This window comes from Amblyomma maculatum, chromosome 1 (assembly GCF_055883805.1).
Source record: "Amblyomma maculatum isolate TAMU_Amacu chromosome 1, ASM5588380v1, whole genome shotgun sequence".
NCBI classification, from domain to species: domain Eukaryota; kingdom Metazoa; phylum Arthropoda; class Arachnida; order Ixodida; family Ixodidae; genus Amblyomma; species Amblyomma maculatum.
In genome coordinates this window covers 370,710,309-370,722,673 of record NC_139344.1, presented here as the reverse complement: position 1 = coordinate 370,722,673, position 12,365 = coordinate 370,710,309, and the positions used below count along the sequence as shown (strand labels likewise).

Sequence of the window (12,365 nt, the reverse complement as noted above, 5' to 3'; positions counted from 1 at the left end):
ATATTTCTTCATTGATATCGCAATCGCCGTTACCTAATTTCACTTTTCGCCTTTCTAATAAACAATCTCATCTTGGCTTCGGTCGATTCCATTTGAAATTTTTAATATTTCATGGTATTTTAAAACTTGTTATCTTTTATTCTAAATAAAATAGCAAATGAGCTGCACTCATAGGCGGCTGAGCCGTACTGTGACCGACTCTTCGGGGTAGGCCGTTGCTGCCCGCTCCAAGTACAGGCGTATGAATGCTGCTTTAAATGGCGCACAGGTGTACAGCTATACGCGCTCTGGAATTAAAGTAAATAAAGAAGCATGTCCTTGTTGTAATCTGGCCGCCTACCGAAAGAGCCTGGCTCGTAAAATATATGTTAACACAGTTACTTTTTTGCGAATATATGTTTTCTTAATTTTCGGTCACAATTTCGGGACAAGCGACCCATAAACGAGCAGTCAGAAGTGGACTATACGCGGTGTATCGTTCAGCTTTGAATACTCCTGGCACTCTTCTTCGGTGCCTTTCTTGAACGAGGGTTTTATTACAACACCTGTTTTCATTCCACAGATGGATCAGTGCCTTGAACCAAGTCGCCTGCATTGCATCAAGGGTGAGCATGGGAAGTCCTTACCTTCGGAAAAAAAATAATTGCTTGCTGGTCACGCCTTGTTAAGAAATCAATACTTTCTCCGCGCCATGGTACACCACAGAGAAAAATTGGTCCTTTCCAAAAATACATTTTCGACAGAAACAAGAGACGAGACACTATATCTAGATATTCGGTTCATTCCACGCGCTAATTAAACGTAACAGCTGTTCCCGGTTCGTTATGTAAGTTACCAAGCTTTTTCCTTGCCTATTTTCCATCAAAGGAACAATGTCTTGAAATCACTCCACCAAATAAAAGTACTGTTGCATCGAACCGCATGCAAAGGCTGTTCATAACGTACTACATAGAAAAGAACGGTTTCCTTTAGAAAATTTTTTCTTGTCTTATTTATTCGAAGTGCTAAATCTATCTTACCCTTTTACCTAAAAATTCATTTCCTGACGCCACCAGCTGCACTTAAAAAACATTGCGTTGGCACCTGGACGACTGTGAATCGTTAGTCGTTTACATCGTTTACATCACTTTACCACTGCATGGTGCTTTTTCTCACGCAAGTTTGTTAACGTTGTGGTCGTAAACTTTAAGGTGGATCATTTTATAGCCACAGAATCTGAATAAAGACAAAGGTGATGCGGTGTTCTTGTATCAGCGCTTATGATGGCAAGGAGTACCGTCCAAGCTTCCTTTAACATTCTGTTTCCTTTTGTACGATATTGAATGATGAAATAAAATAAAAATAAGTTCGGAAGGGGGGGCTTGTTGTCGCCAAGGTCGCCTGAAAGTCAGGTGGCGAGATGAGATACGTTTTCGGGATGTGAGGAGGGGGGGGGGGGGGGGTAATGTTGATGCTGGAAGTATGCTTATTATTGAGGATTTAGTATATGGCGTCCATATCGATAAGTCTGGTGAGCAAAAAAGCAACCACAATGAACGAGATAAATTTGTCTAGGAAGGGGAATAAAACAGTGCAGTAAACAGTAAACGCTGGGCATGAAAAAGAAACTAGCGCGATTTAAAGAACTCGAAATTATTGGACACTCATGATGTGCTACCGATCAACGAAAACCAAGGTCACGTGAAAAAAAACTGATTTCCCTAGTTCAGCGAATGTGTCCATCGGCAAATAGAATGAGCATAATGTTTACTGATACTCGAGCTTAACCTTAACATAGAGAGAGGCTGCATAAATTCGCTGCTATCGAGGCAAAGCAATGAGAAATAATTGCATTCTTTTAATTGTTTCCTCTATTTCAAGCGTTCCATTGTTATCACTTCTCACGTTTCCACTAATATTTTCTCCCACATTGTATTTTTACTCTTTACTTTCATACACATCATCTCTTGCTCTGAGTTGCTTTGGATACCTCCCACATGCCCGCCATAGAGGATACCCCATACTGAGGCTTGTAACCTATTTCACGCAAATAAACAAACCACTGCGAATGCGCCTTGAGCTAACAATTGTGACGCTCGCAGGGTGCTTCGTACATGGACACAGTGGTGAGCAACATGCATTCGCCGTGCGGCTCCCTGGTGGACCCCGACTGTCAGGGCTACCTATGCAAGCTCAGCCAGCAATGGAACTCATGGAAAAAGAGGTTCCTCGTGCTCAAAGACGCCTGCCTCTACTTCTACAAGGATCGTAACGCGCCGGTCGCCGTCGGTGAGTGCCGCAGAGAAAACCCTGAACAGAGAAGCAAATCCAATCTCGTCCAGGGGACGGCAGTGGGTGTGCTGCTGTCTACTTTGTTCAGCTTTGCCATGTCAGTCGGGAGAGGTGAATGTCAACTTGTGCGGCGTTCCTTTTCTATGCAAATTCGCGACTCGACAATGCAAAGAATGGCTCGCTGGCCACCGTCAAGCATGGATTTGCGCGCGCGCGCGCGCGAGGGTGGGTGTGTGTGTGTGTGTGTGTGTGTGTGTGTGTGTGTGTGTGTGTGTGTGTGTGTGTGTGTGTGTGTGTGTGTGTGTGTGTGTGTCTGTGTGTGTGTGTGTGTGTGTGTGTGTGTGTGTGTGTGTGTGTGTGTGTGTGTGTGTGTGTGTGTGTGTGTGTGTGTGTGTGTGTGTGTGTGTGTGTGTGTGTGTGTGTGTGTGTGTGTGTGTGTGTGTGTGTGTGTGTGTGTGTGTGTGTGTGTGTGTGTGTGTGTGTGTGTGTGTGTGTGTGTGTGTGTGTGTGTGTGTGTGTGTGTGTGTGTGTTCGCGCACTCACATTCGAGACAGAGTGAAATAGAATGTTGGGAAATGCAAAATGGAAGGAGAGAGTATTATTTAAAAGCTGAGTCGGCTGATGCTGATTAGGTAATTTCTTGCGCGAACGCGCGAGAGGATATAAAGAAGCACTCAACCACTCTGAAAATCTTCAGTGAAGACAAGAGAGACTTACAATAGCGTGAGGGACTGTTCCCTGCAAACAACTGTAATGAGTGAGCGATCCAGAAAACACGCGACAGAACGTCACAAGGAGCCAATGTTTCGCAACTATCTCGTAAAACTAATTCAGTAAACCAGTGAAAGAAATTGCCCGCAGGTGAAGCAGTGTGAGAGTCCGCGTGCCAATTGCGAGAGCCCACTGAGTGGAAAATGAGCAAGTCATTTGGCAAGTGACGCGTACTGAGACCGCTCGAAATTTTTTATTAACGTTGTTTATTGCCTCAGGGCATAAAGAAATATGTAAAACTGCTATAAGGGGTATTAAATGTAAGAAAAAAGGTTAGCTCTTCTAATAAAGTTCAAGAGAGAGCGACGATAAGGCCCTTGCGTCCAAGCAATATACGAAGATGGGTTGTTCGGCGAAAAGTGAAGTTGTTAGCACTATCATTCATATGCACATCGCTGCCAAGAAGCCTCTTGTTTGAGATGGCATCCCCACGCATTTTTATTGCAGGCGCTTTCCTTCTCCATGGGTATCGAGTGCAGAGCTGCTCCATGACTGGCAAGAGGAACACTTTCGAAGCGATACCCCCCGAGCCCCTGATGCGGCACCTGCGATTTCTCGCCGACACCGAAAACGAGAAGAAACGGTGCGTACATCGCCACTTATCCTCTCCTCAGTCGCGGCAAATGTAGCCTGCCAGTAGTTCATTTCTAAACTGTCCCCCGCCACTGAGATTTGTAATTATAATATTTTGCTTCACCATAAATATTTCCTTAAATCGACCCTTCCTTTTTTAGCTAGCCTCGCCTCTTTGGAAGGCTACACCATATGCCAAAGTGTTACCCCTGTAATTTCAATCACCTGGGGGTCTTTAACGTGCACTGACATCGCACAGCATCTGTGTGCTGTGCAATGTCAGTGCTTGTTAAATATCCCCCGGTGGTTGAAATTACTCCGGAGCCCTCCACTACGGCACCGCTTTCTTTCCACTTTCACTCACACCTTGCTCTCTTTCCTTACGGCGCGGCTCATGTGTCCGCAGAATAAGTGTGAGAGATACTGCGCCTTTCCTTTCCTGTGAAACAATTATTATTATTATTATTATTATTATTATTATTATTATTATTATTATTATTATTATTATTATTATTATTATTATTATTATTATTATTATTATTATTATTATTATTATTATTATTATTATTATTATTATTATTATTCCCACTGCTATTCTGAGAGCACTTTCCCGTCCATCTCTCCGAGAAAAGCTGCGATATCACATCATGGTAATGTAGTTACGGGAGCCGTAAAAAAACCTCGCTTGGACTCTCTCTGTGTTGCCCCGCCGGGGTGGTGCAGTGGTAAGACGCCCGACTACTGTGCCGGAGTACCCGGGTTCGAACCCGACCTCGGCGGCTGCGTTTCGATGGAGGCGAAACGAAGTGGCGTCCGTGTGCTGTGCGATGTTAGCGCACGTTAAAGATCCCCAGGTGGTCGAATTACTCCGTAGCCCTCCACTACGGCTCCCCTTTCTCTCTATCGACTTTCACTCCCACCTTCATCCATTCCCTTACGGCGCGGTTCAGGTGTCCACAGAGCAAGTGTGACAGATACTGCGCCTTTCCCTTCCTATGAACCAACCAACCAACCAACCAACCAACTCTCTCTGTGAGCCTTTCCTTAAAACATACCTTAAGAAAGTTCATGAAAAACTTATTAGCAGGCTATAGAGTATCTCTTGAAAATCCGTAAGGGTTGCTTGCCGCCTACGACCTGTGCAGACTCATTCTTAAACGACGGCGCATTCTGTTCGTCGGGAGTAAAAAAGGCTCAGAGCTCAACGGAGGGAAGTGAGAAAGTCATGTGGAAAGATTAGTACTGGAGGTCTCTAAGTGTCTTGAGCATGTGTAGAACCTTTGAGCTGGAAACTTAATGCATGAGGTTACCAGCTCGGCAAAGTGTCAAAGTGCCAGCTCGGCAGTCATATGGCACAGTAACCGACTGGAATGATTCATTATTGCCTTTCTCCACACTTTGATGTTTATTACCTTTGTTATTATTGTTGTTGCCATGTTACCACCCTGCTTGGACCTCTACAAGGTTCGCAGTATTGAATAAAGAAAGAAAGAAAATGTAATGGCAGGTTTCATTCCAGCTGTCCACGTGTAGCATGGCTGTAGCCTGGGGGCGTATTCTCTATGAATACAAATCCATTTTTCTTTTTCTTTTTTAATCCGAGAAGTAAACGTAAAAGCAGAACCATGCGAAAGCAGTTACTGGTCATTCATGGAAATCACAGCGTAGCGAGGGCCCATGCCGGCAATAGCACTCGCCACACGTCGCACGCACTAGTTAAACATCGGCTATAATTTGCAGCCTGTGACGTGGTACAATCGTTACTGAGCCATGGTTCCATCACTTCCCAAGGACAATTTAAAGCCGCAGCTGCATCGAACAATAGTGACTAATACCCGAAGAGCGGCCCACACTGACTTGAAATTACAATATATACTTATAGAATACGGCCCCTCGTCACGTCGCTGCACAATCCTCTGTGTTTTCATAAGACACATTTAATAATAAAAGAATCTTCTAGGTTTTTGTAGCCTTTATTCTATGACTAGCCTCCCCTGATGATGTTCTTAGCGTCTATTCGAATGAAATCTGTGCTACGAAGCTGTGAGGCAGGGATAATCAAAATAATCATTACGATCATTACTTCTTCTGGATTGACTGAGTTCTTTGATCACCTGCACTCGGCAATAAAAAAAGAGAGAGGGGGGGGGGGGGGGGGGGGGGGCTTTGCACATTTGACGACATCTTTTTCCGTAATCCCGCTCTCTGGCCTCAGGGAGAAAGCAAAGATGGCGGACCATAGCCATCAAGACCGGATCAGCACGGATCACGTCTTGAAAAACGCGTTCATTTCTCATCAGCAGGAAAGTGATCATCTCGAGGAGCACGCCAAAAATAAAACGGTTCTACGTTCAGCGGAGTTCAATGACAGATTGCTTTCGAGAGAAGAGCCGACGATGATTAAGACGAGTCATTTTGCTCTTCACTTTGAAACCAACGGTCGCTCCTCTGGTGTACTCCCCTGGCCTTCCTTACCTTCCTTTTTTGCCCAAGGGGGAAAAAATATTCCGGTTCAATTTGCACAGACTGCTTCCCGACAGTTTCGCATTTTCCCTACCTATCCTTTTCAGTCATATCTGCAGGACACGAACGTCTATCGCGTGATTAGATATCTCGCGATCCCTAATTACACCGTCGACATAACACGAATGGTATGGAGGGCTGCTAAACTTAGCAGTGATCGCTTTATTTTTTTTTTTTTTCAGGTGGCTGGCATCAATGGAGTATTCGATCGACCGGTGGATAAAAGTTTGATATTAGCTTAAATATGTAAGTAAATCCCTTTCTTACCCGGTATTTTTTTTTATAGGATAGCCATTCAATGAAAACTGTGCTGTGCTTATCTTTTTTTATTATTTTAACTTAGCCAGATGACTGTTTGTGTACACATAGCAAGTTGGCGAGCTCTAGCTGTGCTGATCAGAGCAACCGCCATTTTCAATCAATCAATCAATCAATCAATCAATCAATCAATCAATCAATCAATTATTAAATCAATCAATCAAGTTTATTTTGCAAGAACAAAAAAGTCATCATTCCGGTTATCATTATTTTATCATTCCATGAGCTCCTATGTCTGATACAGAGAAAATGTGTAGGCATAGCTTCACCAACTAGGCTACCGCACAACGCCGCTTATAACTATACTTTCAAGGCGGCTAACTAATTTGTTGTTTCTAGGATAAGCATGCTTTAAGTCGCTGTTTGGTTATGGTACAGCACCTTTTTTCGCACTTAGTGTTAAATGTTGCAATATCCTTCGTGAGCAATAACACAAGGGACAGACACAGCCGCTAAACTTCCACTAAGGTTTTATTTGGCGCTCACAAAATTTGCACATGAAGATAAAACACTACGTGCGAGATTAAACAAGGTACTTTGTAAAAAAAAAAGTAAAATAAAGAAATAAACACGTTTCACCGGTTGGCACACTGCCCTGAATATAAAAATGTCAAATCTCTTTTTTTTTCAGTGGCAATGACGAACTTCTGACAAAGCTTTCAGGTCCAGCTCTTTCGATTGCGGCGGCCTCGGTAATTTCTCTCGTTAATCTATCCGCATTTCTGCCAATCACTCGCATTTTTTAAAGCAAGGCTTGCATCTATGATCACGGCCACGCAGCCCCAAATTGAGGGAACCGCCATCCTGCCATCTCTGCCGGTTCAGCAATTTGGACAAGCACGGCGGTGATCATAAATGCAAGCCTTCCTTTAAAACATGCGAGGGGATTGACAGAAATACACATAGATTAAAGAGATAAATTATCGCGCTGCCGCAATCGAAAGAGCCCGACCTGAAAGTTGTGTCAGTAATCCGCTATTGTCGCTGACAAAAAGATACATAACATTCTTAGATTCAGGGCAGTGTGCCAACCGGTGAAACGTGGTTTATGTTTTTATGTGAATCTCACACGTACTGCTTTATCTTCATGTTGTGAGCTCCAAGGGAAACCTTAGTAGAAGTTTAGCACCTGTGTCGGTCCCTTGTGTTCTTGCTGCGCTTTGGAACATAACGCATACCCACTAGCCTGAACCCTCACCCTGTTAACCTTTATGACTGGTTCTTCTCCGACAGACATGTCCCAAGCAACGTTAGCCAAAAAACGTAGCAATGCATTCCGAGCTACGCCTAACTACTCCATCGCAGTGATGCAAGCGTGATGAGCCGTGCTCATGCTTGATAGACATCGAAAGAAATTATAAGAATTGAAGAAATTCACTTTCTGTTATGCGTGTTTCTTTGGTGCTATTGTCCAGGACGGCGAGTAAAGTGATGGGGTAGCTGCAATACAACAAACATTTCATGCTGCTCACATCAGCATTCCATGCATAGGGGTAGTCTGCGCAATCGATGGTTATGTAGTCCAATTGGACAAAGACTGCTCATTATCAAGACACCGAGAAGTTCATGCATTAATTCTATTACACTGTATATATAAAACCTCTTTCGTTATACTTCTCTATAAACCCTGGTGTCCTTTTCTCAAAGACACCGTAAAAGATAAGCGAGCCGTTCAATACTTTCGTGATGCACTTGTCGATATTAATTCACTGCATAGAAACGTTTTTGTTTATCGCGATGACATATTGCCTTAAGTCATAGCAACAAAGAAAGTAAATTTTCATAACACACACACTGCTCGCCCTCTCGCAGCAGAATGTGCTCAGCTAGCCAACATGTGGCGCCATCCAGCGTTCTGGTGGCGATTCTTGCATGCACAAAAGAGCCACGTAGCGAGCGCTGCCTGTGGGCACGCCTTAGGAGTTTTGCCGGATTTCCAGTAGAATAATTCCGTTTTTAATGCACGTTTAACCTTCTCAACATCATTATTATTGGTGATACAAAATCTTGCGTTTTTGGCTGAACCTAAATTCATGGTGCCGTGATGAACTAAAACTTATAAGAAATAGGAAACGATGATCTTTACGTAGAGCAGGCGGTAATTTGCGCATTTGACTTGGTCACAGGGGAGAGAAAGCAACAGACGGATGAAAGAACAAAGAATCATAAAAATGTAGCTTTTAAACGCGTTCATTCGCTATATTCGCTCAGAGCAAGTTAACTGATTAATAGGCGCCTGGTCAGTCGTAAATGCAAGCGTTTATTGCTGACTTTGCAGAGCTGAATTGTGCCAAAGCAGCTTCAAGACTGGGCTCCTCCGATCCATGACTCCGGACACGAGGACAGAGGCCTGCACGCTCGGAGTTTGTGACGTCAGTAGCGTCAACAGTCACATTGGTCGAAGGCAGAACCAAGGACCAACAGGAAGGAGGCAGGAAAGCACAGCAAAGAAGCGCTGCACATATCTACATTGGAAATCAGCATCTGGTCATAAGAACACGGACCTTAAGGGAAGACCTTCTCACGGGCCACCTTTCCCACAACCCGACACATTACGAGGCTCGGTGAAGAAGATTTAGCGCAGTTTGTTGTGTTGTGCGCAGTGCGACGCAGTGTTGTGTTGAGACGTCGTCATCGTTACAAGCTATAAGACACTACTACCACCACTACTACTACTTAGGCATCTTGAAATTGAGCGGCTGAACGCGCTCGTTTTGACAGTTGTGCGTCGTTTTCGTCTTTGCTCCTCTGCCGTTGGTTCGACCAGCGACGCGTGCCAAAAGATAGCAAGGCGCGCTGCGACCACCCGCGCTTAGAGTTCGATATGGCCCCTATCTCTTCCACTTGATCGAATGGCGACTTCTCCACCGCGCTTGAAGCCTTCGCACGTGTGCCAGATTACCTTCCCATCTCTGTTTGTTATAGAGGGTGAGTTGAGTGAAACAGAGATGCCCTACTTCTTTTTGCGCGTTAGAGCAAACACTGAATCAAATATACTGCGTAGACGTACATGCAGTTACCTATAATCTCAAGCACAGACAGTGTCAGCAACGCCATCTAGAGGCAGCGAACTGGCAGATAAAGACTGTACATGTCAAGGTCGTCATGAGCAAGATGACACTGTGACACAGTGGGACAGCTGCCGCCTTGAAAATATTAGTTCTTCAGTTTCGTTCCCAGCTTTTTTTCTTTTTTTTTTCACCGACAAGGCCCTTTTTGACTATCACAATTGACTATCATGAATCTACATGTTTTGTTTTATTTATTTACACATTGCTCAATGTATGTATGCCTTTCTCTAGGTTAGCTTTTGTGGTGCGACCAAAAAGAAAGGAGAAAAGTTTGAGCCCCGGAGCTATTCACTTTGATTGTTATGGTTTGTAAGTTTGCTTCCTAGACATGTTCTCTAAGTGTTTGCGTCAATGATAACGTAAAACAAAAGAGAATACAAAATAGCGTATGACCTCACAGAAAGAGTTCAGTGATCTGTACTGACTTGTCAGCCTGAGTAAATGAAAAGTGGTGCACCGAAGAGCGCTCAGATAGCCGCAACGGCTTTGATATATACTTTACTTTATTACATCGCGTTGAAAAGAAAGAGTGCCCAAACAGACCTGATCGCGTTTACGTGTATTGTCACCCAGCGGATCGAGAGAGTCAACATTTTCCATCCAGGCGACTTGATCCGCACTATCCTTGACGCAGCTTTTACTCAGCCTGTCCGCACACTTAGACATACGCGACAAACTGAGCCAACCCATCATTCTCTGATTTATGCAATAGCCGCTTGTTTTAGGTCGGCATAAGCAAAGATGAATAGCAGAAAATATTAAGTCCAAGGAGTTCGGACACTTTCGAGACATACTGCGCCACACCTCCCCCATTCAAAAGCCACCTGATCAATCTTCATCAAAACAGCGCTAAATCACCGCTATTCTTGTTTCGCAAATAATTAAAGGGAGCTCAAATTGCTTGTCTACTTTAGCCCATAATTTGTTCATTATTTCCTCAACATAGTAGAATGTATGCGTTCAATCAGAAATAAGCGCTTAAAAACGCAGCTTGTGAGCGAGACCACTTGAGACGACGCAGAATGCCGTTCTCGTTTAGCACTTTCTGCGCACCCTAAACCAATCTCAACTTAAAAGCACGGTCACTGCCTGGCTTCCACAAGCTCTGCTCTTCAAACTGCTGTGCCTGTGTATCTGCCAAATCTGTCAGAGAAGCGAAAGCGGGCAATTTCAAAATTGAGTCCAGACAGGATGCTAAAATATTGCAGCAACATTCCGCGAACAGCATTTTTCGAGTGCCAAAGAACCATATGATTGAAACGTGAACAAAACACATGCCGCTACTTTTAGCGCAGTAGCACGTTAGCTGAACGGTAGGTCCTTTCGTTGACAGTGTAATATCAGCATACCCCGCGTTAATAGTATAGGATGGAGTCGTACTTAAATAAATCTGTTTAGCAAAACTGCCTTGAACCTGATGCGTTCAGCATTCACAAATAGCCAAAGAGGTACGAAAGACCAAGTTTCCAGGATCCCGCATGCCGCACAGTTTCTCTTGCCCACATAATTTTGTTACAGGAATCTGCTGGTGTTTTGTCACCTATCAGCTTTGAAACAAATTGCGCAGGTATAACCCAGTGCAACTTTTACGTCCATATTTGTTATGGTTCTTCACATGCTGCGCAGAACTTGCACCGACCAACATCTGAGTACCTGTCTTGCGCTCACTGACGCATGATTCGGTCAACCAAAACGCGTGATTCAGTCGGCCGCGTAAGCGTGGGCTTCAACCGCTCTGGAGCAGCGAGTTAAACGTTCCCTGCATGGACGAGTGAAACGCCAATTCAGATATACTCTATTATTATTATTAACCAAGGTCCGCTGTACAAGACATAATTATATACTTATAGACATAACTTCCGAGTCACAATTTCTTATTAATTTCATAAGTAACACCATTTTCCGATAAAAGGTTGTTGAATAAACGACATAGTGAAATTCTCGATCCTACGGCTCTCTACATGCCCCTGCATTAAAAGACCACATCTCATTCCTCTACCCCAGGGCTTGTTATGTACCTGAAGAAGCAATTTTAGCGCATTTTTCTAGGGCGGATGGCGGCATTTACGCTAGCAGGCCAACCCTCCACACCTTCGGTCCTAGAAGCGCACTTCTACGTCACCGTGACGAAGGCGCTCTCCGCGCTCGCATTGGCTACTGCCGCCCGCCGATGCATCGGTCCGCATGCGGTAGGCCAGCCACATCTACTCCTTCCTTTTCAGGCAGGCACCGAACGGTGGTCTGCCCGTAGCCTTGCGTGCAGTGCATCGGTGCGAGTTGGCAGTGCTCTACGCACACATTTCGCAGCCTTAGCAGTGGATTTCATTCTAAATGCGACGTTGAACGTTCTTCCATAACACAGCTCTTGGACGCTCGGTTTTAGGTTGAACGGCATGGGCTCGGTGGCAGGAGAGGTGGAGTGAACGAGGAGCACAGCTGATGATAAAAGAGATCCAACTCGAACCACAATGGATGATGAAAGCACGGTTGCACTGAAGGGAGCATGACGAAGCAAGCGGAGGAGAAAGGTACAGGAGGAGGGTTAAGCGAAAAACGGAGTAGGAGGGTAAGGCAAAAGTCATGCACTAGAATCCAGGCGACGAGAGTATTGAAGGGGCGATGTCTCGGAGCGCGAAGAGGGAAGCTAGACATGAGGGCGGAATGAGGGCCGGAATCTACCGTGCTCCCTAACGGCCGCGGAACACTCAGTACGCACAGAGGTATGCAGCTACGCTCAAATTTAGCATTACCGAGTATCGGAATCAGTGACCCATAATTTTTTTTCTTACCTCGCTCTAGCCTAACTTGTTCTATAAGCGTTTTGAAGAGCGTTGAGAC

General features: G+C 44.6%; 1 protein-coding gene across 1 annotated transcript in view; it reads left to right on the top strand.

The window, feature by feature from the left end:
- LOC146208188 (uncharacterized) overlaps nt 1–11,466 on the top strand; it is a 52,329-nt gene extending 40,863 nt beyond the window's left edge. The window contains exons 9-13 of the mRNA XM_084591831.1: nt 563–605; nt 2,082–2,268; nt 3,490–3,625; nt 6,321–6,384; nt 8,735–11,466. Coding sequence (XP_084447957.1) covers nt 563–605; nt 2,082–2,268; nt 3,490–3,625; nt 6,321–6,369 — 415 coding nt within the window. The 3' untranslated portion in view covers nt 6,370–6,384; nt 8,735–11,466. The remainder of the gene's footprint in view (nt 1–562; nt 606–2,081; nt 2,269–3,489; nt 3,626–6,320; nt 6,385–8,734) is intronic.
- The last annotated feature ends 899 nt before the right edge of the window (nt 11,467–12,365 follow it).